We start from the raw sequence: 27,817 nt of genomic DNA, 5'->3' as shown, positions 1-27,817 counted from the left end.
ATATGCATCCGAAGAAGTGGGCTGTAGTCCACGAAAGCTTATGCTCTAATAAATTTGTTAGTCTCTAAGGTGCCACAAGTACTCCTGTTCTTTTTATAAAGAAAGAGGTTTTTTCTTTTCCCCTCCCCAATCACACCTTCCTGAGGCCCAGGGAAAGCCAGATTCATCCCTGTGCCAGTCACAGTTTTCTACACATAAAAGTGATGAGACTGTGAAATTCAGTGTCTTTTGGCCTTTTAATGGGAGCTTTGGCAAGGGCAGCTTCCCAGCTTCTCAACAGGACCCGCACTTGCCTGTAGCCCAGGTAAGGCCCAAAATAAGAGATTTAAAGCCTGTGACATTTGTATATAGTGATGGTCTATTTCAGGTTCTTTTTAGAGGTTTCAAACAGACATGCTGGAAAAGTCACAAAGAGTCAGGCAAAGGAGTTACATTAAAAGAAGCACAAATCCAAAATATAACCCCCCCCCATATCCATGAATCAGTGACAGACATTTAAAAGCAAAGATGGTGAAGCAGAAAGCTTAGCAAAGCAAGAGGACCTCAGCGTAACTGAGACGAGGTGAGTGAGGAAATCTCTTTTATTGAACCAATTTCTGTTGGTGACAGAGACATGTTTTCGAGCCACACAGAGCTCCCAGTGTCACAGCAAAATGCAAGGTGGTCCCAGAGCCTGGGCTCTCAAGCCCGAATGTCTACACCGCAATTAAACACTCCCTTAGCTCAAGCCCGAGTCAGCTGGCATGGGGATGGGTTTTTAACTACAGTGTAGACAAACCATAAGTAACACATGGGAATTGGTTCATGAAGAACTATAGTTGAGCCACTAAATAATAATGACTAAAATATAGGGTTGTCGATTAATCGCAGTTAACTCACGCGATTAACTCAAAAAAATTTAAACACAATTAAAAAAATTAATCACCGTTTTAATCACATTGTTAAACAATAGAATACCAATTGAAGTTTATTAAATATTTTGGATGTTTTTCTACATTCATACATACTTTGTGTTGTAATTGAAATCAAAGTGTATATTATTTTTTATTACAAATATTTGCACTGTAAAAATGATAAAGAAATAGTATTTTTCAATTCACCTCATACAAGTACTGTAGTGCAATCTTTGTCATGAAAGTGCAGCTTAAAAATGTAGATTTTTTTCTAACATAACTGCACTCAAAAACAAAACAATGTAAAACTTTAGAGCCTACAAGTCCACTCAGTCCTACTTCTTGTTCAGCCAGTCGCTAAGACAAACAAGTTCGTTTACATTTACAGGAGATAATGCTGCCCACTTCTTATTTACAATGACGCCAGAAAATGAGAACAGGCATTTACGTGGCCCTTTTGTAACTGGCATTGCGAGGTATTTACGTATCAGTTATGCTAAACATTCGTATGCCCCTTCATGCTTTGGCCACCATTCCAGAGGACATGCTTTCATGATGATGACGCTTGTTTAAAAAAATAATGCATTAATTAAATTTGTGACTAAACTCCTTGGGGGAGAATTGTACGTCTCCTACTCTGTTTCACCCACATTCTGCCATATATTTCATGTTATAGCAATCTCAGATGATGACCCAGCACATGTTCATTTTAAGAACACTTTTACTGCAGATTTGACAAAGCGCGAAGAAGGTACCCATGTGAGATTTCTAGGGATAGCTACAGAACTCGACCCAAGGTTTAAGAATCTGAAGTGCCTTCCAAAATCTGAGAGGGATGAGGTGTGGAGCATGCTTTCAGAAGTCTTAAAAGAGCAACACTCCGATGAGGAAACTACAGAACCCAAACCACCAAAAAAGAAAATCAACCTTCTGCTGGTGGCATCTGACTCAGATACTGAAAATGAACATGCATTAATCTGCACTGCTTTGGATTGTTATCAAGCAGAACCGATCATCATCAAGGATGCATGTCCCCTGGAATGGTGGTTGAAGCATGAGGGGATATATGAATCTTTAATGCATCTGGCACATAAATATCTTGCGACGCCAGCCACAACAGTGCCATGAGAACACCTGTTCTCACTTTCAGGAGACATTGTAAACAAGAAATGGGCAGCATTATCTCCTGCAAATGTAAACACGCTTGTTCGTCTGAGCGATTGGCTGAACAAGAAGTAGGACTGAGCGGACTTGCAGGCTCTAAAATTTTACATTGTTTTATTTTTGACTGCAGTTATTTTTTGTACATAATTCTACATTTGTAAGTTCAACTTTCATGATAAAGAGACTGCACTACAGTACTTGTATTAGGTGAACTGAAAAATACTATTTCTTTTGTTTTTTTACAGTGCAAATACTTGTAATCAAAAATAAATATAAAGTGAGCACTGTACACTTTGTATTCTGTGTTGTAATTGAAATCAATATATTTGAAAATGTAGAAAACATCCAAAAATATTTAAATAAATGGTATTCTATTATTGTTTAACAGTGCGATTAATTGCAATTACTTTTTTTAATCGCTTGACAATCCTACTAAAATATAATTCAGTTCAACATTTTGGGGACAGGAATCATACCAATGACTTGCACTGACATACTAGACTTTAGAAAGGGGGAATTAATAATAAAAATACAAAATGAGGAAGACAATCAATCAACAGCCTTCAAATCAGAAGTGAGGAAATTAAAAATCCTTAAACTCAGCATGGCCGTTACGAAGCATTCTATAGTACAGCCACAGAAAATGGGTATACCCCTAAACAAAAAGGGAAGCCAATATAGTTAAATGGTAAGGCTCAAGCAGTTGTTTGAGTCAAACAGGTATCCTTTAGAAAATGGAAATGCAGCCCACATGAAGGCAACAGAAAGAAGCACCAACTATGGTAGGTGAAATGAAAGATGGGAATCAGGAGGGCTGAGAGGGACTTTGACGAGTGAAAGAAATTAAAACAAATGACAAGAAGTGTTTTTGAAGCTTGCAGGAGCATGATTAAGTAGACTTGGATTTTTTTAACGTGTAAAAAAACTAGCAATATACATTAAGTTAAAACTTCAGAGAGGAGGATAAAGTATGGAATTGTGATTGAAAAAGATGCTCAGAGTCAATATTTTAGTTCTATCTCATTAGTAAATAAATGTGGGACACTGAATTATAAATTTAGAAATCAACTCTGGTTTCCTTACAGGAGAACAGAATGAACACATCCCTCTTGCTCCTGATAGCAGGATGGGGAAGTTGTTTACATTACTAAAGGTAGATGACCAAGGATAGAATCTGATTTCACAGAGTATCTTTCACACTTAGACACACACAATTTTAGCACTGTCTGAGAATGGGTATCAGCATCAGCTCCCTGTAGTGCCATGCTTCAAATGATGTTGAATTCTGTTGTCCTGTCTGTGTGAACAGGGCCAACCCAGTTCAACTCATATTTCAAGAGAGTTTGGCCACTCTAACTCATCTCAGACCATTATAATGAGCGCTGAGCACACTTCATTAGAAATAAGCGTTCATCTCTACTGACTCACCGCAGTTAAAGTGGGACGCTGTGTTTGATACGGGTTCTCAGACAATGAGGTAACACAACCCTAGATATCCCAAAGCAATCAGTTAATGCTAGAGCAGCAGGCATACGGACAAATAAATGTTAGGCACTCAAATAGCTCACACAGCTATCAGACTCCGTGGCACACCATGCAAAGATGTTTTTTGTCAGCCCTTTCAGGTGCGTTAGTTATTGCACAGCGGCTGTAGGAGTCCAGTTGATAAACAGTCAGCTAACACTGTATACAGAAATCAGCGTATTCACGGGAAATTCAACTAATTCTGGGGTGAAACACGGCATCTATTTTACAACGGATAACACAGTTAGAACACAGTTTTGGAGACAGGAAATGGAAAAACAACATATTAAACTCTAAAAGAAGAATTTTAGATTGGCAGGATTAGAAGCAAGTCTGTAAAACAGCATCGGCCTGATTTTCAAAGCTGAGCACCCGCATCTTCCATTGGAGCTGTGGGTGCCCAGCACTTCAGAATACTAGGACCCAAAGTATGATACCTTTTAAAAAAAATAAAAAATAAAAATAAAAAAGCACCATCCATTTCTGAATTGAATTGTGGCTTCTCTCTGACTCCGCATCTAAGAAAAATGTTATTTACCTAGGATTCCCAAAGAGCACTATCTATAATGGGAAGCTACATACATTCTTACTGAGAGGAAACCAGTAATTGTAACTAGGGTGTTTCTGCAAGAGGATGAATAATTTATATCCAATTTGCACTGTCACCACGGGACAGCAAGCAGCGTGAATAAAGACTCAGTGCTGGAAAAAAAACAGTCACGCTTTCTTGCCTTAAAAAGGGGAAAAATGTCTCAGATATCTGAGACAAACAAACAGAACTCCAAGACCATCACTTAATTTCTGCTATTTGCCTATTCTAGTCAACAGCAGCTGGATTTTCCAGTTACCTGTCATCAGCTGGATGGATCATTTATGCATTATGTAACTCCTCATTTCCTAAAAGTTGCATGGGGTTTTAGCTGTGTGAGTCTCACTGAAATCAATGAGAACTGGGTGTTTAAATCCTTGTGCACCACTTTTGAGTGTTCCTCTATTACAGACACAACACCTTTTATTCCACCCCACCCCTTCAAAATCACCATCTTCCCTCATCACCCTCTAATCTTCTTGAACCACCTTCAACATTCAGTTCAGCCTTGCTGTGTTCACCTAAATCCGACTCCTGCCTGTATCTCTGCTCTCATATCCTCCTACGGTCCCTTCTACCTCCCTCTGTGCCTTTTGTTTGCAATGCCGTTGGGCTTTTATTGAATGTACTCCACCTACGGTCAAGCACCATGTATAATTCAAGTGATATGCTGGGAATATTATCAGAAAATTTAAAAAACGCTGCCACTGAGTGGGGACAGTTAAATCTTGTATGATCCCCTGGTACTGACTCACAGCTTTTAGGGGTTTGCTTACTGGATTAGATGAATACTATGGCTCTGCCTCTGGACTCTAAGGGCATGTCTACACCAGTGGTCTCCAAACTTTTGACGCTTAAGATCACTTTTGGAATTTAAGGGTAACCCCGTATCTACCCTGCCCCTTCCCAGAGGCCCCGCTCCTTCCCCAAAGCCCCGCCCTGCTCACTCCTTGCCCCACTCTCTCCGTCACTTGCTCTCTCCGACCCTCACTCACTTTCACTGGGCTGTGGCAGGGGGCTGGGGTTCAGGAGGGGGTGTGGGCTCTGGGCTGGGGCTGAGGGGTTTGCAGTGTGGGAGGGGGCTCGGGGTTGAGCCTGAGGCAGGGGATTGGGGTGCAGGAGCGGGGTGGGTGCAAGCTCTAGGAGGGTATTTGGGTGCAGGAGGGGGCTCTGGGCTGGGGCAGAGTGTTGGGGTGCAGGAGGGGGTGAGGGGTGCTGGCTCTGGGAGGGGGATCAGGGCTGAGGCAGGGGCTTAGGGTGCAGGAGAGGGTTCAGGGTACAGGAGGGGATATGGGGTGCTGGCTCTGGGAGGGGCCTCAGGGCTGGGGCAGGAGCTTGGGGTGCAGAAGGGGGCTCAGGGCTGGGGTACAGCCTCCTGCCGGGCGGCACTTACCTTGGTCGGCGCCTGCTGGGGCCCCACGCCGCTCCCGGAAGGGGCTTACACGCTCCTCGGGGCAGGGGGCATGTGGCTCTGTGCGCTGCCCCTCTCTGCAGGCACCGCCCCCAAAGCTCCCATTGGCCACAGTTCCCCGTTGCCAGCCAATGAGAGCTACGGGGGCAGTGCTTGCAGGCAGAAGCAGCGCGCAGAGACCCCTACCCCTGCCCCACCCTGGGGCCGCGCTGGCCACTTCCGGGAGCAGTGTGAGGCCGCGGCAGGCAGGGAGCCTGTCTTAGCAGCAGGCCGCTACGCTGCGCCACCGCACCTGCAGATCGCGATCGACTGGGAGAGTCCCCAGGTTTGGTGACTACTAGTCTACACAGTATCTGACAGTACGCCTCTCAGCCTGGGTTGACAGATTTGCATTAGAGGGGCTTGCACTAGCGCGCTAACAAACAGCTGTATTGACGTTGCTTTGATGTTGCGCAGGCTTGAGAGCCAATGTCTACACAGCTATTTTTAGCATGCTAGTGAGAGCCCCGCTAACAAAAGACTGTAGACCCAGGCTGGGAGGCTCACTTCCAGATGCAGCGTAGACATGCTCTATGTGCCAGCCTTGTTTGCCGGACACGTACTGCAATGATCAGAGTGAACCAGCAGCCGTGGAATACATCACTCACTTGAAATATTAAGAAAAAAAAGTCTTGACCCTAACGTGGGCTGAATGCCTCTCTTGTAACTGACCTGACAAGCCGGGTCGAGATCCATTTTTCTTCGCAGGAATTTTTCCACATGGCCGATGGTAGCTTCTCCTGAAACTCGCACAAACTTTTTTTCCAATGGCTGCAGAAAGAGCAGATGGTAAGCGACTTAAAAATGCTGAGTGTTCCCACCTAGGGTTCTCTACAGAAGATTCCTCCAGCCCCTGCTCAAACGCCCCACACACTACAGCTGAGGATGGCTGAATTAGACTCAGACTTTTAGGCCAGAAGGGACCATCATGATCACGTAGTCTGACCTCCTGCACATTGCAGGCCACAGAACCTCACCCATCCACTCCATTAACAGACCCCTAACCTCGGACTGAGTTCCTCTCTGCCCTGTTTCTAGATCACTTTGGGATGAAAGGCACTATATACAAATTAATAAATAGATTTCCTGGGTCCAATCCTGCTCCTATCTAAATCAAGGGCAAAAACCCACACGGACGTCAACGAGAGCAGGATGGAGTTCCAAGTTTGCGTGCCAATTTCCTTTTTACCTACCGGGCAGCACAAATGCTGTACATAATTTACTACAGCATAGACATTAAATTGCTATCATGCAGTATGTTAAATACCTCTTTTCATCTATGAGCAAAGGAGTTGCCTGCCACTGGCACAAGAGGAAGTTTTAAAAAATGGGGGTCATGCCAATGAGCTCAGGACACACTTCAGAGCTACACTGAGAAAATAACACCCGGTGGTATTTCCCAGCCCACACAGCCTAATTTTTTTTTTAGCCTCTTATAAGTGATGTTTCAGTTCTGCTGTGGCTAGATTAGCACTTTCTGAATCCCAGAATCATTTTCAACATAATGTGTCACAGCGGGGAATACAATGGCTAGACTGGTTGGGAGGCTTTTACTGTCATTTCCAAGTATTTCCATGGGGAGGACTGTAACAACACAACGTTTATTATGCCATTCTTGAAGATTTTTTTTTTTTTAAGGATTTTTTCCCCCACAGATAAAATGCTAAACAGCTGCCTGATGATTTGGGTGGGTGCAAAGAAGAGACACAAAGACAGAACAGACTGCAGCACTCAGCATGATAAATGGATTTCCCTTTGTCCTAATTAATTGGATTTTTTACATTAAATTATGGACGGCTGTGATTTACTAGCCAAGCCATATTCCCAATACAAAGAGTACAATGAACAGGAAGGGCCAACCTACTCTGACTTAAGTCACAGACACAAATATTTATTCCACTTGTAATAATCTAGCTAGCATGTTCAAACAACAACGCCTAGAAGTCAGAAACAGAGTCAGAACTACTTTGCTGGCCCATGCTATTGTAGCTTGGTGTACAGCACGAATGGGAGCATTGTTTATAGAACACACAAAACATGTTAAAAAAAAAAGTCCCCTGCCTGGTGGAGCTCACAATCTAACTCAGTTATACAGGAGAATAATGCAGCAGGAAGGTGATTAGGGGACAATGCTGATAGGGAATCCAGGTAGAGAGATTTCACAAAAAATGGGTCTGAAGGAGAGATTTGAACATGGAGATTTAGCTTGGCTGGAAGAAGCAGAAAAGCATGAAGCCAAGAGTGAGAAAGGAAGTAGTGCGGGGAGCGGAATAAGAGCACGGGGAGGGGGAGGGAGGGAAGAGGAGGAAATGAAAGTGGAGAAGTAAATGGGGGCCTATTAATGACATAGCAAGGAAGTGGAAAGTGATGTAGAAAAACAACCAGTAAAGGTATTCAAGGGAGTTGAAGGTGATTCTTTGAGATCATTCAGGGCCCAATTCTGCCACCTTCATCCATGTTAGTATCTTAGTCTGTTAACAGTCCAACTGGAACCAGTGGGACGACTTGTGAAATACAGCGCATGGTGAATAAAAGCTGGCAGAACCTGGAACTCCGTGTTTGTAGAAGACTTCTGAATTAAAGCTCGGTTTCAGTCAGAATGTTACTGGAACCCCGTATTTATGGCTTAAAAAGGGGTCGGATCAGGTTACAAAAAAATCCATTTCCTTACCCATGTCACAAACACCATCTTAGATTATTAAAATAGAAAGGTGTTTTAAAAATCAAAACCTGTTATTGCCTATGCAATAGGCAATATTTTTGCAGTTTCTCTCAGCTCAAACAAGTTCTCATGGACCAGTTCAGGTGTTGTAAGATAACGTTTCATGAAACCTAACCTTTCGGTCAAATTTGATTTGACTCCTAATTTCCCACCCCCAATTTCAATACTAAAGAAATACAAACTGTACTGTCCCCAAAGGGAAAAATCCTGACACTGACACGCTATTTGGCTCTGAAACTACACATCAGGAGGTTAAGTGACAGATGTAGCTGAGGTTTGCATAATCTCTGAATACCTAAGTAATGTATGTTGTTGATGTGTATTAATAACATAAAATGCATTTAACTCTAGTGGGAGTTAATCTGTATTCAGTGCCTACATCTGAACAGCTTCCTCTGAAGCCATTATATGAACTAAGAGGTGCCATCTGCATAGCTTAGAAACATAGAATGAAAATGAGGGAAAACTCCTTATAGAAGGTGCTCACTGTGCATGTACATCAGCCTCAGTAAATGTTTTTTATTTCCCTCTAATGTTTTAGACTTTTTAGTGCCCCTTACAAATGTTTTTATTATAGGGAACAAATATACATCTCATATGGACATTTTTCAGTAATGGGAATTTTTTTTCTGTGCCATTAAAATGGCTGAATTGCTTTAAACTAAATGTGTAAGCTAATGTTACGTCTACCATGAAACCACGTACACCTCTTCAAATCCAGAAGGCTGAGCAAAGAATTGATGGGGAGATGGGATCAATCGAAGGCAAAGAGAATGAGGGTGAAACAGCAGTAAGGGGCAGAAACAATGCAGGAAACAAAAAAGGAGGAGAAAAACCACCCGGAGGCGGAGAGAACAATGTAGAGAAAGCAACTTGGCTGGAGATATTTTCAGGAAGACAGCCTTCTCTCTGCAGATTACTTTCTCATTCACAAAATCTACATTCACAATTCAATTGTAGGCTCAGCTTAGCTCTTTGGGACAGGGACAATCTCATTTCAGTGTTGGTAGAGTGCCCAGTACAGTGGGGCCCTGTTCTCAGTTGGTGATTTGGTGATTAAGCTCTATCATAATGATTAATAAATCATAACAAAGGTGAGTAGTTGCACCTGCGTTGCACCTATTCAGATTTGTGCCTGCAGTCTGGACAGGAATCAACCCAGCTAAAAATAAAGATGAGGCAAAGGAGAAAGGATGGGAAAGAATTAAGACAATTTATATGTAATATGTTAGTAAAATGTTGTTTGCTTCCATTCGTAAATATTAAGATTGCATATCTCAATGCTAAACGTACCCATGTTTAGTTTCTTTTTTACAATCTGCTACTCTGTGTGGTTCCACAGCCTTTTATTCCTAACATCCTGCTGCCATAAAAGGTAAAATGTAATATGTGACTACATAATTTAAAGTTTTTCTATTGCTTGGCTTGAATAGAGCCTGTTTCCAAGGTATTTATTCACATATTGAAATTATACACTTTGCACATCCTTAATTACAGCCTGCCAAATTCTGGAGAAGGCAGCAAGAGATGGGCAGTTTCACATCGTGACACTACACCGATTTGGCACAGTAGGAACAAGTTTTCATTCACTCTACATTGCAATACTGCAGAGCTATATTTCTTTTCCAATTCAGTAACCTCTATTCACAGAAGAGATGAATGTCTTTAACAGAGAGATCAAGATGAGAGTGAACTAGCAACTGACCAGGGAAGTCTATTTAGCTGCCTAGCAAATATGCACAAATATTTTTTTGTGCCTTCCATCTTCCTCCTGCGGTTATACATTAGAATTCAAGACTACTACCTCTTGGTTGATAAGTACACAAACACACATTATAAACTACCTCTTCCAGAACAAATCAGAGATTTAAAAACAAAACAAAACCCCAAAAAACTGCAATATTCTGGGCACGACTACTCCCTTGGGCAGAATTCCAACTAAAGGCACAGACAACGAGGGCACTCGTCCCCCAGAGACAGAGCCTGAAGCAACAAGCAAGACTAGTCAGTTTTATTATGTTCCATTCTCCCATACTAAAATATTATTTTCCTGTCTTTGTAGTTTCAATTCTTGCCACGCCCTTTGACATTATGCAATGATGGATTTTAAAGTACAATGTAGCCCAATATCACTTTATACTCCACTGGGTAAACTCCAGATTGTGTGTCCAGGTGTACTTCTAGTGCAAGGCAAACCCAGATGAGCTAAATTCAATTAGGATTAAAGTTATACAAATTTCCCAAATGAAATGTATAGGAAAATAAATTCAAGCCACATCCATACCTTAAAATTCCCTGCGCCTTCATTAGCTCTGAAAGACAAGAGAAAAGTTAACAATCAATAATATCTCTAAGCGACATGGTTATTAGCAACCTCAAAATTACTATAATCAATAAGCCACAATCATACCACACAGTTTTGGTGCATTAAATACCCTTAAAAAAAAAAAACCACACCAAAAAAACACAACCAAGGTATTTCCTTTTAATTGAATTCCTAATGATAAATGAAATACAAATAGATCGCATTTATATAGTTGTTCCTTTTTCTCCTCTATTGCATTCCTGTCAAATAAACCCTGTATATCTTTTTCATATTTAAATCTGCCACTCTGAAGTGAAAAGAAAACCAATAAGCCAGAATAACACACTCAAATCTCATATATACTGTAAACTATCAGATATAACACTAACTTTCTTAGAAGTGGTCTGGAACAAAAAAATAGCATGGATAACTAGAAAAATAAAAATGTCTTCCAAAGGTTACAAACATTGCTGTCTAGGTATTTAGACTGTGCTTATCACTGGTATCTAAGCTCCTAACAGACAGTGCTCAATAGTATTGATAGAGCACCTCATACTATTGTACAGATCTCTGGGCCTAAGCATTGACCTTTCAGAGTACGTTACTCCTAGGGGAATTCTGCGCCAAAAAAATAAAAAATGTGTTGCCAAAAAATTAAAAATTCTGTGCACAATATTTTAAAATTCTGTATATTTTGTCAAAATAACACAATATAACCATTCCAGTTTCAGTTATTCTGAGAATTTATTTCAAAATACCTGTCAGCAAGTATGTCTAACAATACAGACAAAAAAAAAAGATCCAGGATATATATTTTTTGACAAATAGATTCCTTACTAGGCATATTAATACAGAACTTTGAGTAATAATTCATTTAAACTACAATACAGAAACATATTTCCCGCACCCCTCAAAAGTAGTGCAAAGGTTTGGGGGAGTCAAGGGTAACAGGAGCTGAGGGAAGTAATTGCTGGGAAGGAGCCTGGCAGTGAACCTGGGTGTGGGTGGGAGAAGTATGGAACAGTTTTGGATTTTTTGGGGGCGAGGGGGTGAGGAATTGTTAGGGAGTTGGGGAGCCTCCCCCACGCAGACCCTTAGTCTCTCCCATTCAGGCAGGCACATCCGTCCCTGTCCCCATGTGTCCCTTCTGCATCCACTCCCCCCTCCCCATCCCCATGTGGCCCGGCAACCCCCCAACCCATTCAGCCCCTGGCTCAATGAAGTCACCCTACTAGCTCCTGACTCATGCCCCAGTCTGTCCCCCCACTAGCCCCAGTCTGTGACAACCCCAGAAACCCTGTGTGCCCCTCTCTGTCCGTCCTGTGCCTCCTCATCTGGCCCCACTGTGAGGAATGCAGCCTCTGTGATGGTTGGCTGGCCTCTATTCTGGTGCCACAGCAGCCCCCGGTGGGCAAAAGGTGTAGCTGCAGCACCTCTCCAGCAGAATCTATATTCTACAGAGAAAAAAAAAATCTGCAGGGGACAGGAATTCTGCACATGCACAATGGCGCAGAATTCCCCAGGAATAGTACAAATATGTTGATTAGTGCAGACACTATCTAGGAAAGAAGGATAATACCAAATGCTTCAGATGAAAGCAAAAAAGAATTGGCCAACCCCCTCTCCCCCAAACAGAGCAACATTTGCAGCTAGTGTAAATCAAGAGCTACACTGGCTTCAATGGAGCTACACTGGTTAACACACCAGCTGATCATCTGGTCCAGGGAGTATGTCTGGACAACAGCACAATATTGTAGATTTAGGTGGGAGGGATAGCTCAGTGGTTTGAGCATTGGCCTGTTAAACCCAGGGTTGTGAGTTCAATCCTTGAGGGGACCACTTGGGGATTTGGGGCAAAATCAGTACTTGGTCCTGCTAGTGAAGGCAGGGGGCTGGACTTGATGACCTTTCAAGGTCCCTTCCAGTTCTAGGAGATGGGATATCTCCATTAATTAAAAAAATTAAGATGGTGAGGGTGGAGCAGAGAAGAATTCCAGCTAACAGTTCAACACAGGAAAAACAAGCCAACAGAGTTTTACCTATTAAAAATTCTCTTAAAAAGGATGGCTTTCACCATGAACAATGCCCATTTCCTCAGGTCTCATTATTTGTGTGTCAACTAAGGATTTGTAAGAGAAATAACGCAGCACTTTTAGTTTGTCTTGGAAGAAGCAGAATCAAGCACTGCCCATTGAATGTTTATTGACTAGAATTGCTACGGACCACATACACGCAACAGAGAAAAATGTCTTTGCAATGCCTACACGGACCAAGTGTTAGCGTGAAGCTTTAGATTGCTATATTTAGGTATCACCATCTCCAATATGTGTCTGCCACGAGACAGACAGCTGAATAAAACCAGCATTACAATCAGCTGCTGAAATGTATTTTAAAAGATTAGCTGCTTTTTCCTAGGTGTGGGGACAGAATCGCACAGGCTAGAATTTTATCTTCCAGAATGCCTCACTTTATCCGTTGTCTGCACGTGTGTCTGAGATTGGACAGGAGAGTACAGTCAGAATGATTTTAAAAGGGACTGAAGAATAAAGTTATCAGAAGGAAAAGAAAAAAAAGATGGTGATAAGCATTTCCGTTCCAGGGGTGGCTCTCTCTGATCCATTTCCACTGCTGCAGAAAATATTTAACCATTTCACGTGCTCGGAGAACATGATACAAGTAATTCGGGAGCAAATTTTTAATGTAAAAACTCTGGCTGGTTGACCCAACCCTTTTAAAGTTTTCTTTAGTCGCTGAGACTTCATAATCTCTCCCTCTATTTCCTGGGCAAGTTATTTCTGATGTTAAGTTTTGAAGAGGAAAGCAAAACATTTTTTACAACATCTGCAAGTCTTAAACATCTCCCTAAGAGCAAAGGTTAAAAAAAAAAAAAGGACAGTCACCTAAAAAAAAAAAAAACCAAAAAAAAAACAACGTTCCTTGTTACTGCTGTTATTTTTCTTACTGGTTCCTTAGATTACTGAACCTAAAAGAGTGTTTTTGTTGTTGCTGCTTTAGTTTAAGTCTTCACTCTTTTTGCTATTTACTTACTTTTTGTACTTCACTCAGTATAGTCAATGAAACCAAACTGGTCAGTTTCACATTGTGTACTGAAGTGTTGCATAAAACTATTATGTTTGAGTTGCAAACACTCGAAAGGAAGCTTCAAAACCAAACCCGCGGAAAAAGAAATTCAATCAAGACACACACATACACACACGATTTGGGATCTAAATTGCCTCACAAAGGTCCTTTTAAATTGATAAAAGAAAAATGCATCTGCTGAGAATCAAAGAAAAAAATTAATGTCATAGCCTTAAACAGGGGCTAATTTAAATAGATTTACTTTTCTAAAATTAACCCAAACTGCAAATTATTTTACAGTTAAGGCCAGACAGTGTCAAGAAGCTTTCTATATAGTCATTAACCATTACTTATGTTCTCAAAAGCATATCTTTCCTTCAAAAAAATTGTAGCATTGATGTGTTGCCTTTAAAGGACATTTTGTGCTAAAACAGTATTTCAGTTTTTAAGAAGTTGCAAGTTACCAATTACATTTTTATATATCCAGAAAGGTGAACATTTGTCAATGTACCATCTGAGCTGGAAAGAATGTAAAGGTACCCATTTGTCACTTTACGCTCTGTGCAGATTGTCTCTGCCACCTTGTGGTATAAGACAGCAATGTTTTCTATCAAGCTTAGGTTCCAATCTTGCAATGGGAAGGGTCTGAAGTCAATGGGAACCTGCATGGACTGCGCTAGTGGAACGTATATTGTTATATCACACTGATTATGATAGAGAAGCACGTTAAAATATGAGATAAAGGAACATTATTAAGTTTGCAAAGTCAATCACTCAAAAGCTAGGAGAGACCAGAATTAAGGTTGTCTATTCAATATATTGTTTTCTCATTGTTCAATGTGGCCCCAAGCTTTATTTACTACAATATATTCAGACCTTGCTCTGCACATAGAATTTCTAATTTCCTCATGGACTTTTCTGTGGTGCTCATCACTATGGGATCCAAATGCTTCAAAAACATTAATTTATTTTCAGAACGCTCCTGTGAGATGAAGGGTCATTAGCCCCATTTTACAGATGGGGAACTGAGGCACAGAGATTAAGCTCAAATGTACCCACAAATTTTGGGTGCCCAATTTGAGACACCCAAGACGTGATGGCACACTATAGTACTTCAGATGTTCAAAACACAGTTCCCATTGTGACTGCTCAGCACTTCTGCAAATCAGACTCTTGGGTCTTCAGTCAGGCATCCAGAAAAACAAGGAACAAATAACTAGTGACCACCTGTGAACAGATGTTTTTAAGTAACTTGTGCAGCCTCACAGAGAAAGTCTTTGGCAGAGATAGGGATAGAATCCAATTTACCAGGGCAGTATTCAACTGCCTTAACCAGGATGCCACCCTGTCTCTTCCTGAAATCCCATCTCATTCACCACACACCTTTCAACTTCTGCAACAAATGAGGCAACGGGTCCTACAGATGTGCTTAATTCACTACATACCCCTAATTCATTCCTAAAGCATGGTCTATCCTGTGTGTTGAATGATGCAGGGGTCCTGTGGAAATATTATGAGATTACATAATTAAATGCAAAATGCAGGGGAACAGGGGGTGTGGGAGGGGGGCAAATTACACAGGGTAATCGGCTAGTTATCTTAGGTGCCTGTACACGAACGCAAGAAACCCGGGAAACAAGCAGAAAGAATTGGAAGTCTGGGACAATCAAGGAACTATGATGTGATTGGAATAACAGAGACTTGGTGGGGTAACTCACATGACTGGAGCACCGTCATGGATGGGCATAAACTGTTCAGGAAGGACAGGCCAGGGAGAAAAGATGGAGGAGTTGCACTGTACATAAAAGAGCAGTGTGATTGCTCAGAGCTCCAGCATGAAATTGGAGAAAAGCCTGTTGAGAGTCTTTAAGTTTGGAGGCGAGAGCAACAAGGGTGATGTCGTGGTGGGCGTGTGCTATACACCACCAGACTAGGAGGATGAGGTAGACGAGGCTTTCTTCGGACAACTAACAGAAGTTTCCAGATCACAGGCCCTGGTTCTCATGGGGGACTTCAATCACCTGACATCTGCTGGGAGAGCAATACAGCAGTGCACAAACAATCCAGGAAGTTTTTGGAGAGTGTTGGGGACAACTTCCTGGTGGAAGTGCTGGACGAACAAACTAGGGGCCGTGCTCCTCTTGACCTGCTGCTCACAAACAGGGAAGAATTGGGAGGGAAAGTAGAAGTGGGTGGCAATCTGGGCAGCAATGACCATGAGATGATCAAGTTCAGGATCCTGACAAAAGGAAGAAAGGAGAGGAGCAGCATATGGACCCTGCACTTCAGAAAAGCAGACTGACTCCCTCAGGGAACTGATGGGCAGGATCTCCTGTGAGGCCTACATGAGGGGGAAAAGGAGTCCAGGAGAGCTGGCTTGTATTTTAAAGAAACCTTATTGAGGGCGCAGGAACAAACCATCCCGAAGTGCAGAAAAGGATAGCAAATATGGCAGGCGACCAGCTTGGCTTAACAGAGAAATCTTCAGTGAGCTTAAACAAAAAAAGGAAGCTTACAAGAAGTGGAAACTCAGACAGATGACTAGGGAGGAGTATAAAAATATTGCTTGAGCATGCAGGGGTGTAATCAGGAAGGCCAAAGCACAATTGGAGTTGCAGCTAGCAAGGGATGTGAAGGGTAGCAAGAAGGGTTTCTACAGGTATGTTAGCAGCAACGTCAGGGAAAGTGTGGGACCCTTACTGAATAGGGGTGACAGATGATGTGGGAATAGCTGAAGTACTCAATGCTTTTTTTGCCTCGGTCTTCACAGACAAGGTCAGCTCCCAGACTGCTGCACTGGGCAGCACAGTATGGGGAGGAGGTGAGCAGCCCTCAGTGGTGAAAGAACAGGTTAAGGACTATTTAGAAAAGCTGGACGTACACAAGTCCATGGGGCCGGATGCAATGCATCCGCGGGTGCTGAGGGAGTTGGCTGATGTGATTGCAGAGTCACTGGCCATTATCTTTGAAAACTCGTGGCGATTGGAGGAGATCCCGGACAACTGAAAAAAGGCAAATATAGTGCCCATCTTTAAAAAAGGGAAGAAGGAGAATCCAGGGAACTACAGACTGGTCAGCCTCACCTCAGTCCCTGGAAAAATCATGAAGCAGGAACAGTCAACATGGATTCACCAAGAGCAAGTCATGTCTGACCAACCTGTTTGCCTTCTATGATGAGATAACTGGCTTTGTGGATATGGGGAAAGCGGTGGACGTGATATACCTTGACTTTAGCAAAGCTTTTGATATGGTCTCCCACAGTATTCTTACCAGCAAGTTAAAGAAGTATGGATTGGATGAATGGACTATAAGGTGGATAGAAAGCTGGCTAGATCGTCGGGCTCAGCAGGTAGTGATCAATGGCTCAATGTCTAGTTAGCAGCTAGTATCCCCAGTGGTCGGTCCTGGGGCCAGTTTTTTCAACATTTTCATTAATGATCTGGATGATGGGATGGATTGCATCCTCAGCAAATTTGCGGATGACACTAAACTGGGGGGAGAGGTAGATATGCTGGAGGGTAGGGATAGGGTCCAGAGTGACCTAGACAAATATAAGGATTAGGCTAAAAGAAATCTGATGAGGTTCAACAAGGACAAGTGCAGAGTCCTGCACTTAGAATGGAAGAATCCCATGCACTGCTATAGGCTGGGGACTGATTGGCTAAGCGGCAGTTCTGCAGAAAAGGACCTGGGGATTACAGTGGACGAGAAACTGGATATGAGTCAGCAGTGTGCCCTTGTTGCCAAGAAGGCTAACAGCATATTGGGCTGCATTAGTAGGAGCATTGCCAGCAGATTGAGGGATGTGATTATTCCCCTCTATTCGGCACTGGTGAGGCCACATTTGGAGTATTGCATCCAGTTTTGGGCCCCCCACTACAGAAAGGATGTGGACAAATTGGAGAGAGTCCAGCGGAAGGCGACAAAAATGATTAGAGGGCTGGGGCACATGGTTTATGAGGAGAGGCTGAGGGAACTGGTCTTGTTTAGTCTGCAGAAAAGAAGAGTGATGGGGGGATTTGATAGCAGCCTTCAACTACCTGAAGGCGGGTTCCAAAGAGGATGGAGCTAGGCTGTTCTCAGTGGTGGCAGATGACAGAACAAGGAGCAGTGGTCTCAAGTTGCAGTGGGGGAGGTCTACGCTGTATATTAGGAAAAATTATTTCACCAGGAGGCTGGTGAAGCACTGGAATGAATTACGTAGGGAAGTGGTGGAATCTCCATCCTTAGAGGTTTTTAAGGCCCGGTTTGACAAAGCCCTGGCTGGGATGATGTAATTGAGGTTGGTCCTGCTTTGAGCAGGGGGTTGGACTAGATGACCTCCTGAGGTCTCTTCCAACACTAATCTTCTATGATTCTATGGTGAAACTCAGGAATCTTCGGTTCCATTCCAGACTCTGGAAGGGAGTGTCAAGTGGGCACAAACACTTATGCCCATTTGCCCCCGCCCCTCCCCCCCCGCAAGCTTTACCCCTTCCGTCTCGTTCCCTCTGACCTGTCCCTAGTTCAGTGCTGTCTCTTTCCCACCTTTGGGTCCTTGATCCAATCTCCACTCTTTAGGCTTCTCATCCCAGCACCAATCTCCTTGCTCAGCCAATCCTCCTTCTGGGCTTGCTGTCTGAGTCCCAGTCACTTCTCCTCCCCTCAGACAGTCCCACTGTCCTTGCCCAGCCAGTCCCAGTTCTTGCCTCCTGGCTCCTCATTCGACCTGGCTCTCCCTCCCCAACCACGGCTCCTAGTCTCTCTCCTTGGTCTCCTAATCCAATTTTAGTAGGATCCTCCTGCCTTCCTGGCTCCTTGTCCTGGTGTCCTCTGTCCCTGGTTATCTATCTCAATCTCTTTGGCCAGCCAGTCCCAGTTATCCCCCTTCACTCCCAGCCCCTTGTCAGATCTGTCTCTCTCCTTCACCTGGTCCTTAGTCCCAGTCTTTGTGCCCAACCAGTCCTATTCTTCCCCCATCTAGTCACTGGGGGAGACGGATAGCTCAGTGGTTTGAGCGTTGGCCTGCTAAACCCAGGGTTGTGAGTTCAATCCTTGAGGGGGCCATTTAGGGATCTGGGGCAAAAATCTGTCTGGGGATTGGTCCTGCTTTGAACAGGGGGTTGGACTAGATACCTCCTGAGGTCCTTTCCAACCCTGATATTCTATGATTCATGAGGGCACTAGTGCTTTAAAAAGACATGGTACCAAGAATTTTTCTAACATGCGCAAAACAGATTTTCCCCAGCCTTGTTCTCAGAAACAGGTGAACTGTTTTGGCTCAACTTAATAAAAATAAAAAAAAAAAAAATCAGCCTGACCACCTGGCATGTAAAATTTCTTCTCAAATTATTTAGCTTTGGCAAAGTTATAAGGAACTGAAAACAGAGTCTTATAGTGTCGGGCAGCCTTAATAATAGGCAGTGCTACTAGCCCTGCCTATAATAATTGTTGAGAAATGGAGCTCTCACTTGGTTTTGGGTCAGACATATTACAAAAAAAATGCTTCCCTCGTTACCAAATTGTCACTTGCTTTGTCTGGCCCTGCACAGGCAAATTACTTGCAGGCCTCAAGTTCCTGGCAAGCTGACAAAACAGCCCTTCAGCCCCAAAGCTTAGAAGCCTGTGCCCTATGGAGAGGTTCTCTTAAAATTACATTGCGCTTCAAAGCAGTACACGCACGTGAGGGTTAAACTGGGAATACTTGACTGCCAGGTAAGTCTACAGTGTTGAACTAAGGGAGCTGCTGGAGGGCAAGTCATGAGTAGGACCCCAGATGCCAAGTGTCTGAATGAGGTGCCACTCTACTGTTGTAATCGGATGATTGATCTTTATGTGCTATATCTTGATTTAGCTTCGTACTGCACTGCCCAGAACATTAGCATTGCAGTCACATTTCATATTGTATCATTTCTTTGTTCCCTAGGAAACTTAGGAGTGCCAGCCGGCATTTTGGATGCCTTTCCTGGTAACTTATCTTTAGGATACAATATCATTTGTGGCAAGCAGAGGGCACATAATGACGTACAGTCACAATCTCCTAGTTATGAGAAAAGTTCCACAATGGCCAGTGTCAGAGTAGCAGCATAGCATCACCGTGAGTTCATTTCTGTCCTGCCAACCACAGGGTTTGGGGGAGGGAGAGAAAGGGAGATCCAGCCTCAATCAATTATCTGGAACGACCCATCGTCTCTAAAATGGGAAGAAAATAATGTATAAAGGTACCTTGTGAGGTATCATTTTAAAAGGCTTGATCTGTTGAACATTAATATCCTGTTGGATTATATGTGCTATCATTGTATGTGAAGTTATCAAATATTATTAGATGTGTTACTGAACTATATTGTGAGGTTGGGAATACCCACAACCAGCCTTTCAGTCACAATACAGGAGTAGCCATCAATAGTCAGGTGGCATTAATGGCTCATCAACATATAATCCACTACCCTAGAGACTTCTCGGAGAAGGCACGTATGCCGTGGGGGCGGACTAACACACATTACAGCAAGGATCTTTCTAGCAAGTTGGAAGAAGGTATAAAAAGAGAGAAATCATCACTTGACCTCTCCCCCCTTCCCCCCCAACTCAACACCTGGAAGAATGTCTGGAAGACAAAAGACTTTGAACTGAGGGAGTTTGGTCCCAGGCTGGAAGGGTGCCCAGTCTATGTATTGAGGAACTGTAACCTGATTGTGACATCTGTCAGGGTGAGAAAAGCTGTTTGATTCAACTCTGGCTTAGACTAAACGTTTAGGGATTTAGAATGCGTGTTTACTTTTAATTTTTTTTAAGGTAACTGTCTCTGACCTTTATGCCTACCACTTATAATCACTTAAAATCCATCTTTCTATAGTTAATAAACTTATTTTAATGTTTAGCCTTACCAGTGAGTTTGTCAAAAGTGCTTGGGAAATCTCAGTTTAGGTTACAAAGGCTGGTGCATGTCCACTGTCCTATGAAGAAGTGAAGAACTAAGCCATTAACTTACACTGGTCAGGCTTCGGACCAGTGCAAGACGATACAGTCTATGTCTCTGTGAGTTCTGATGTACAAGACTGGGGAGCTGGGGAGAACTGGCTGGAGCCTCTAAACTGATCGTTCCATGAGTGGCTGGGAGATCATTCATGTAACACAGCTGGGCGTGTCCCTGCCTGTGGATGGCTGTGTAAGTGCAGTGACTGTCAGAGGTTTGTAGCTTGACATCTGTATCACAGTGCAAGAAGCAACCCAGGTTGGCAGAACAGAGGGCTCGGGTTGCACCCCGGGGACCCCGTCACCACCAGACAGATACTTTAAAAAAAACCCCTCCCATTACAGTTATTCCAAAGTCCAAGTGTGATGCTCACATTTCACACACTCTTTCTTACAGTTTTCCACAACTTGCTGCAGGTCTTTGTTTGACTCACCCAATGAACTCCAAAAGCAGTGAGACGTCAAGTTCTGGTGGGATTCGAAACACTGATCCCAAGACTTTCCGAGGTCTTCCTCTGCTCACAGGGACTGGCTGTGGGACAGCTAAAGAAATCAAAGTGACCAAAAAATATATCAGCTGCTGAAGTGCACTGTATGTGATATACAAGCCAAACAATGAGGCATAACCACACAGCTCAACTATGACTTTCATGAATTCAGTTCCTAAAAACTACATATTTTGTCTGAGTGCCAATAATGGTATTTTCCTACCATACAGCATACTGTCTCTCTGAACAGTGGTTTATGTCACAATGGGACATAAAAGTCATTTACACAAGTATCTTTCAACTTCTAACAACATCTTTAAAGATCTTATATAATAATTTAATTATCTTATCATTTAAGTTATTTCTTACCTTAATTAATGCTTAATGAGACAAAAAACGCACACCACACATACATCTTTCCTGGTTCTAGGCAAAATATGCATTGTGCAATGGGACAGGCTGAAATCCAACAACAATTTAGATTATTTGTTGAGTGCCGATAATGTGCTTATTGCTGCACAGCACGCAACAAATAAAAACAGCCCCTACCTCAAGGAGTTTAAAACCCTGAAAACAAAGAGGTGGCGTTGACTGGGAAATCCTGAAGGATAGAAGATAATGTATATTTGTTCAGATGTTTTCAGTTATGTTCATTCTCATAGGAATTACCTTAGTGGATCAGACCAATGATCTATCTTGTCCAATATCCTATTTCAAACAAGGGCCAGAACCAGCTACTTAAAGGAAGAAACCTTGTAGTGGGCAATTATAGAATATCATGCCCACAAAAAATTTCCTCCTAAACCCCAGTAGCTGGAGGTTGGCTTATGCCTCAGAACATATCATGACTAATTATTTTCTTTAGTAGCTTCTCGTGAGGGACACTTTGTCAAAGGCCTTTTGCAAATCCAAATAAATTATGCCTACCAGTTCTTATGCATACTATTTTATTGAAATAGTCAAAGAATTCCAATAGATTAGTGAGGGACAATTTTCTTTTGAAGATGCTGTGTTGGATAGATTCTACCATATCATGATCTTCTAGGTGTTCTATACATCTGTTTTAAAATCTTCGCAAAATAATAAATGTATCAGAAAAGACACTTTGTACTTTTACCCTTTCTTTTCATTAGATGGGTCTCTGATTAGTTCATTGAACTTCATAATACCCTAGAAAGGTAGAGAAGCACTATAATCTTCATTTTATGTACAGAGAAACAAGCTGAGAAAGCTAAAAGGACTTGACTGATAAATGACTGAAGATTATTCAAGTGAGTAGCAATTAGTATGTCACAGACAAAATACTGTGCATTTCTGAACTCTGTAGTACTGGGAGTTATTTGTTGCATTTTCACATTGTAAGACCATCCCTAGTTTTTATTAAATATCTAAAAGGTCATGATATAGCTTTTACAAGCACACACAAAATCAAAACAATTCAAAATAAATCTCAGTAACTTGAAACTGAGACTTCAGATCATTGTGGCATTTCTTCCAATAGTGAACCACTATTACAAAAAGAAAGACTAACTACTGTTAGGAAATATTTAAAATTGTATCTTTTTGTAATACTGTACTTATTCCCCCAAAGTAAAGTAATTATAAACTCACCAGGTTTGGGTACTTCTAGACCTCTTTCTTTATAGAAATCATGCATTTGCTTTTTCTCTCCTGAAAAAATACAAAATATATTGTAAGCTTGGCTTTGTTACCTATGGCAAATACAATACCTGGCAGTCTAGTTTCCAATAACTGCTTAAAGAATTTATTGGAACAATTCCAATTATCATTAATAGGGGCTTCCCAGGCATTTGTGGGACAGCAGCCCCCTTAGCGTTTCATATTAGAGACAAATTGTATTAGATTATGTGCAACAAGTTAGTACTGTAGAGTCTATTAACGAATATAACCAGGACTTGGAAAATTGCCACCGAATACTTTATTTTTGTACCAAATGCCGCATACCGTTCCTTATCTTAATCATACCTGAGAAACAGTTACTTTGCTCCAACAGCTTTGAAAAGTTTGTGGACTTTTGTTATTGTAGATATGCAAAAAGAGCTCATGTTTTAATGGCGCTTCAAGCTGATGTAGATGATCATCCATGATGCGTACTAGCGTTCAAAGCATTCCAGAGAGATAACCCAGATGGCAAATGGTCACATGCATTTATTCAGACAATGCTTGAAAATTATTATATTACCACCACACCATCACCTTTGTTGGCTTATAGCTCAGAGTGCTCAACTGAATTCCTTATCAAGGCACTCATTGAACAGCCAATAAATCACTAGAGCCCTGCGCGGATACAAATTTATATCTGTGGAGCTGCAGGGCTCTACTGGGAACCGCAGTGGCAAACTGAGCAGCACGACAGGCCACTGCTCCCAAGAGTCAGCACCCCGCTCCAGAGACTCCTCTGGCATGGCTGTACCACTCGCAGCCCTGCCCACTGGGGAGGACATCAAGCTCACCGACAGTTGTCAATGGTCACGCTTATGTGTTCAAGCAGCTCGCATGCTCCCAGACAGGAGTCCCTTCCATGCAGTGGTCTGCGTCTCCTGTCTGGGGCAGGGCTGGGCTGGGAGCGGTACAGCCATGCCGGAGGAGCTGCCAGTGCGAGCAATGGCTGCTGGGAGCGGCAGCCCCATGTGCTGCTCTTTTTGTTGCTGTGGTTCCCAGTAGAGCCCTGCAGCTCCACAGATACTGATTTACAGCTGCAGATATAAATGTGTATCTGCGCAGGACTCTATAAATCATCAGCTAATCCGCCATTCATATCCACACCAGCCTCAACTCACATGCCTTACTACCCCCAAACATCATAACAACCAAATACACTCACAGACTCTTCAGCACGTACCCTTTCAGTTCTAACACGACCAACCAAAATGCACACATCCAGTTCCTCACAGCAGCACTCAGATGAATGGGGGAAAGCAAAGCTGGGCAGGTGGTATGAGATGAGAAGGAGGTTAGGCTTGGTACACTACAGAGTTAGGTTGACATAAGGCAGCTTACATCGACCTAATTATGTCAGTGTCTACACTACAATGCTGTTTATGTGGCCCGCTACACTGACATAATAACTCCACCTTCACAAGAGGCATAGAGCTTATGTCGCTGTAGTTAGGGCAGTGCTCCCTGCTGCCCAAACTGCTCACTGGCTCCATAGGATCAAGGATAGTGGGGAGGGGGCCTGGAGTCGATCTGGTAAGTCAGGATAGGGGACTTCACAGCATTAGAAAATTGAAGTAATTTACAGAACCAGGCTGTTTCAGGAGCTACTCTTGGTGGACCTAAATGAGATTATGACGAATTAGGGGAATTAGTTTGTTATATTTAAAAATGTGCAGGTGTGTACATGATGTCTGGAGTTTGTGGCAACTGTGGTTCTTTAGATATAGGGAGCAAAACAAAAACAAATACAAAAATCCACACAAGTTACTGTGCGGTCCAAATTTCAAAGAGGGAGCATTTTAAAATTTGTCCTCTGCCAATGTTAATAAACCCGTGAGGAAAAAGATATTATGGAACATTCAATTGTCCCCGGAGAGTTAGTGTGTAAAGTTTTGTGCAGAAGGCCTGGAAATTAAATGCAATTACTTAAAACTGGTATATAAGGATTTTACAAATCTCAATAAAAGCTTAATTATGGAATCATAGAATCATAGAAGATTAGGGTTGGAAGGGACCTCAGGAAGTCATCTAGTCCAACCCCCTGCTCAAAGCAGGACCAACCCCAACTAAATCATCCCAACCAGGGCTTTGTCAAACCAGGCCTTAAAAACCTCTAAGGAGGGAGATTCCACCACCTCCCTAGGTAACCCATTCCAGTGCTTCACCACCCTCCTAGTCATTACCGTCACCATCACAGTGACTATAGTGGGTGACCTACATCATGTCAGAGGACAGAAGTTTCAGTGTTTTCATGGACTGTGTGTAATAGCATCTTAGCAGCCTGACAAACACCAATCAGTGTGGCTAGTAGGATTTATGGACAACGCAAAACTAGTTTTTACAAAAAACATTTAAGTTTGACCATTTTCAGGAGCTGAAATGCGGAAATACAGTGTTCTGAATTAAAATGGCTACCAGCTTGTCCGTTCAAGTCCTTCCTATTTATTAGGACACCAGGGTGGTAATGAAGTGAAAACAGACTTACTCTCCTCCAGATTGACAACCAATTTATACACTATGTCTTGTAACTGTCGATCCAACCTAACAAGAAGAAAAAAAGAGAGGGAATGATCCTTAGTTAGGCAGGACACATTCGCACAATAAGTTACTGAATATTTAATACATTAAAAAAAGTATTGTAACACATATTGACATCTTTTGGGTGCAATATAAAAATCCTTAGATTAATCATAACATTGTTGTAGAGGAGCTAAATATATTGCTGAACACAGAACACACCAACAGGAAAATGACAGATAGAGCACCGAACTCTGTCTGTGTTCAGTTCCCGGCTATAGCATCTCAGGAAAACAAACCACTTAAGCTGAAAATGCATCTTCAGAGAAGGAAGAAGAAATCTGCAGTATATTTTCAAAGCTATCCTCAAGTATCTTAGGCTCGCAATATAGATTTTGTTAAAGTTATACAAAACCAAACGGAAGATTAAGTTTCAAAGTTTGGATTCATCATCATTAGCAGCATTTTGCTACTGACCAAGAACCAGAAAATGAAAGTGACGAGAGACAAAACTAAATACAATGTAGATAAACAAAAAGAGTATAGTGCATACAGTGAATTAGCTTTTAAACTGTTCTTTCAGCTGCAGTAATCAATGATTACAGGTCACTCTAAACAAACACAAAGATCTAAATATTACAGGTAAATAAAAATGTTTTAAACCTGTGTTTCTTTAACAGTAAAATAATAAACGAAAATACAGTAATACCAATAATTGAGATACTCTTATTACCTGATATTATAAAGAGGTTGTGTCTGATGTACAACAATGTTGCATTTTGGACATCTGTTACTGTAGTAAAAATGTCTTACTATGCAGCTTTTACAGACTGTACAGAAAAAAAAATGGAAAAGCCCATTATATGTAGCACATGTTTACTGAAGATAATGCAAGAGTAATTAGCTTGAGACAGTGCTCAGACAACAGCAAGTATACAAAAATAAATTAAGCAAAATTAATTAAGTTAATTTAATTCTTATGTAAACTTTTCACATGTTGGCGACATTCACATTAGAGTGAATTTAAACTCAGCATCAGTTTGATGTGAATTTTTAACCCTAATCCTAAATTCTCTTTAAGCTGTGTGGCCGCGCAGCTGCCTATTAAGCTCTGCGCAGGGGCTCAGGGCTGCGGCGGGGAGAGATGCCTCTCCCCGCTGGCCCCAGCACGGACCTGCCGCGGCCAGGCGCCGCACCCCTCCCTCTCCCCCAATACTGACCTGCCCTGGACTTGCTGGGGGCAAGGCACCCCTCCCCCGGCCTCAACACGTATCTGCCCCGGACTTGCCACAGCCGGGGAAGAGGCGCTCCTCCCCCGGTCTCCAATCTAGCCCTAGCACAGACCTGCCGTGGCTGGGGGAGATGCGCCTCTTCCCCACCCCCAAGCCCAGTTGCTGCTGCAGGAAGAGAGAGCTGGGGGGAGTCCTCTCTCCATGCTGTAGCCCCTGAGCAGCCTGCACCCCAAACCTGTCATCCCCAGTCCCACCTCAGAGCCAGCACCCCTAGCTGGGGCCCTCACCCCCTATGCACCCCAAACCTGAACCCCTCATCCCTCTCCTCCCACAACCCTCAGCCCCCCCTCCCCCATTACCTTCATATTAGTGCACATAAAAAAAACTTTCGTTCCACACATGCATGGGAAAAATTAGAGGGGACACTGCCCTAACCCATTCTTCTTTTCAAGGCATTGTACAGCTTTCCCTTGTATTTCAAATAGCAAACAACCTCATTGGCTGCTACAAGTTAGTGGTGAATTACTAATAGTTTTGGCCTATTATTTTATAAGTTGATTTCTCTGCTTTTATGGACCTCTGTCAGCAACAGAAGTTGGCTGAGAAAAGGATGTCGCTATTCCCCAGTGAGACAAGTTGAATCTCTCTAGTAGCAGGTTTGGTTGACGAAAGGCTGTTTGGAACATTATAAAGTGCGATCCTCAACCACGCTACCAGACCTATTTAAATAAACCACAGCTTCTGGCCAATCCTGACAGAAAATACAGGAATCTTGAACAGGCATTTCTGGGCCTGCTACACACAAAAACTTTCTGTTGATCTCCCAGATATACTCAAGAGCCCTCAGTCCAGAATAAGGAATAAGCAGCAAATACAAGTATCAGAGGGGTAGCCATGTTAGTCTGGATCTGTAAAAAGCAACAGAGGGTCCTGTGGCACCTTTAAGACTAACAGATGTATTGGAGCATAAGCTTTCATGGGTGAATGCCCACTTCGTCGGATGCATGTAATGGAAATTTCCAGGGGCAGGTATAAATATGCTAGCAAGAATCAGTCTGGAGATAACGAGGTTAGTTCAATCAGGGTGGTAGCTCAGGGTCCTGAGTGCTGGAGACAGGCAGAGCCCCCAGCACGATCAGTCAGGAGAAGATGAAATCCCAGTGGAACTGATGCAGAGTTTGGATCCATGCATCAGAACACTAGATTTGTTTATGGACCCTG

The 27,817-nt window shown here is 42.6% G+C and overlaps 1 protein-coding gene across 1 annotated transcript in view; it reads right to left on the bottom strand.

Moving 5' to 3' along the window:
- The window catches only part of PCGF6 (polycomb group ring finger 6), a gene marked incomplete in the record, with an annotated part of 56,984 nt that overhangs the window by 20,476 nt on the left and 8,691 nt on the right, over window positions 1-27,817 (bottom strand). The window contains 6 exon segments of the mRNA XM_034776271.1: window positions 6,293-6,391; window positions 10,627-10,654; window positions 21,114-21,222; window positions 22,779-22,838; window positions 25,333-25,388; window positions 26,098-26,194. Coding sequence (XP_034632162.1) covers window positions 6,293-6,391; window positions 10,627-10,654; window positions 21,114-21,222; window positions 22,779-22,838; window positions 25,333-25,388; window positions 26,098-26,194 — 449 coding nt within the window.

Source organism: Trachemys scripta, chromosome 7, assembly GCF_013100865.1.
Source record: "Trachemys scripta elegans isolate TJP31775 chromosome 7, CAS_Tse_1.0, whole genome shotgun sequence".
Taxonomy (NCBI): Eukaryota; Metazoa; Chordata; order Testudines; family Emydidae; genus Trachemys; species Trachemys scripta.
The sequence above is the reverse complement of the archived record's forward strand: the minus strand, read 5'-3'. Positions and strand labels throughout refer to the sequence as shown.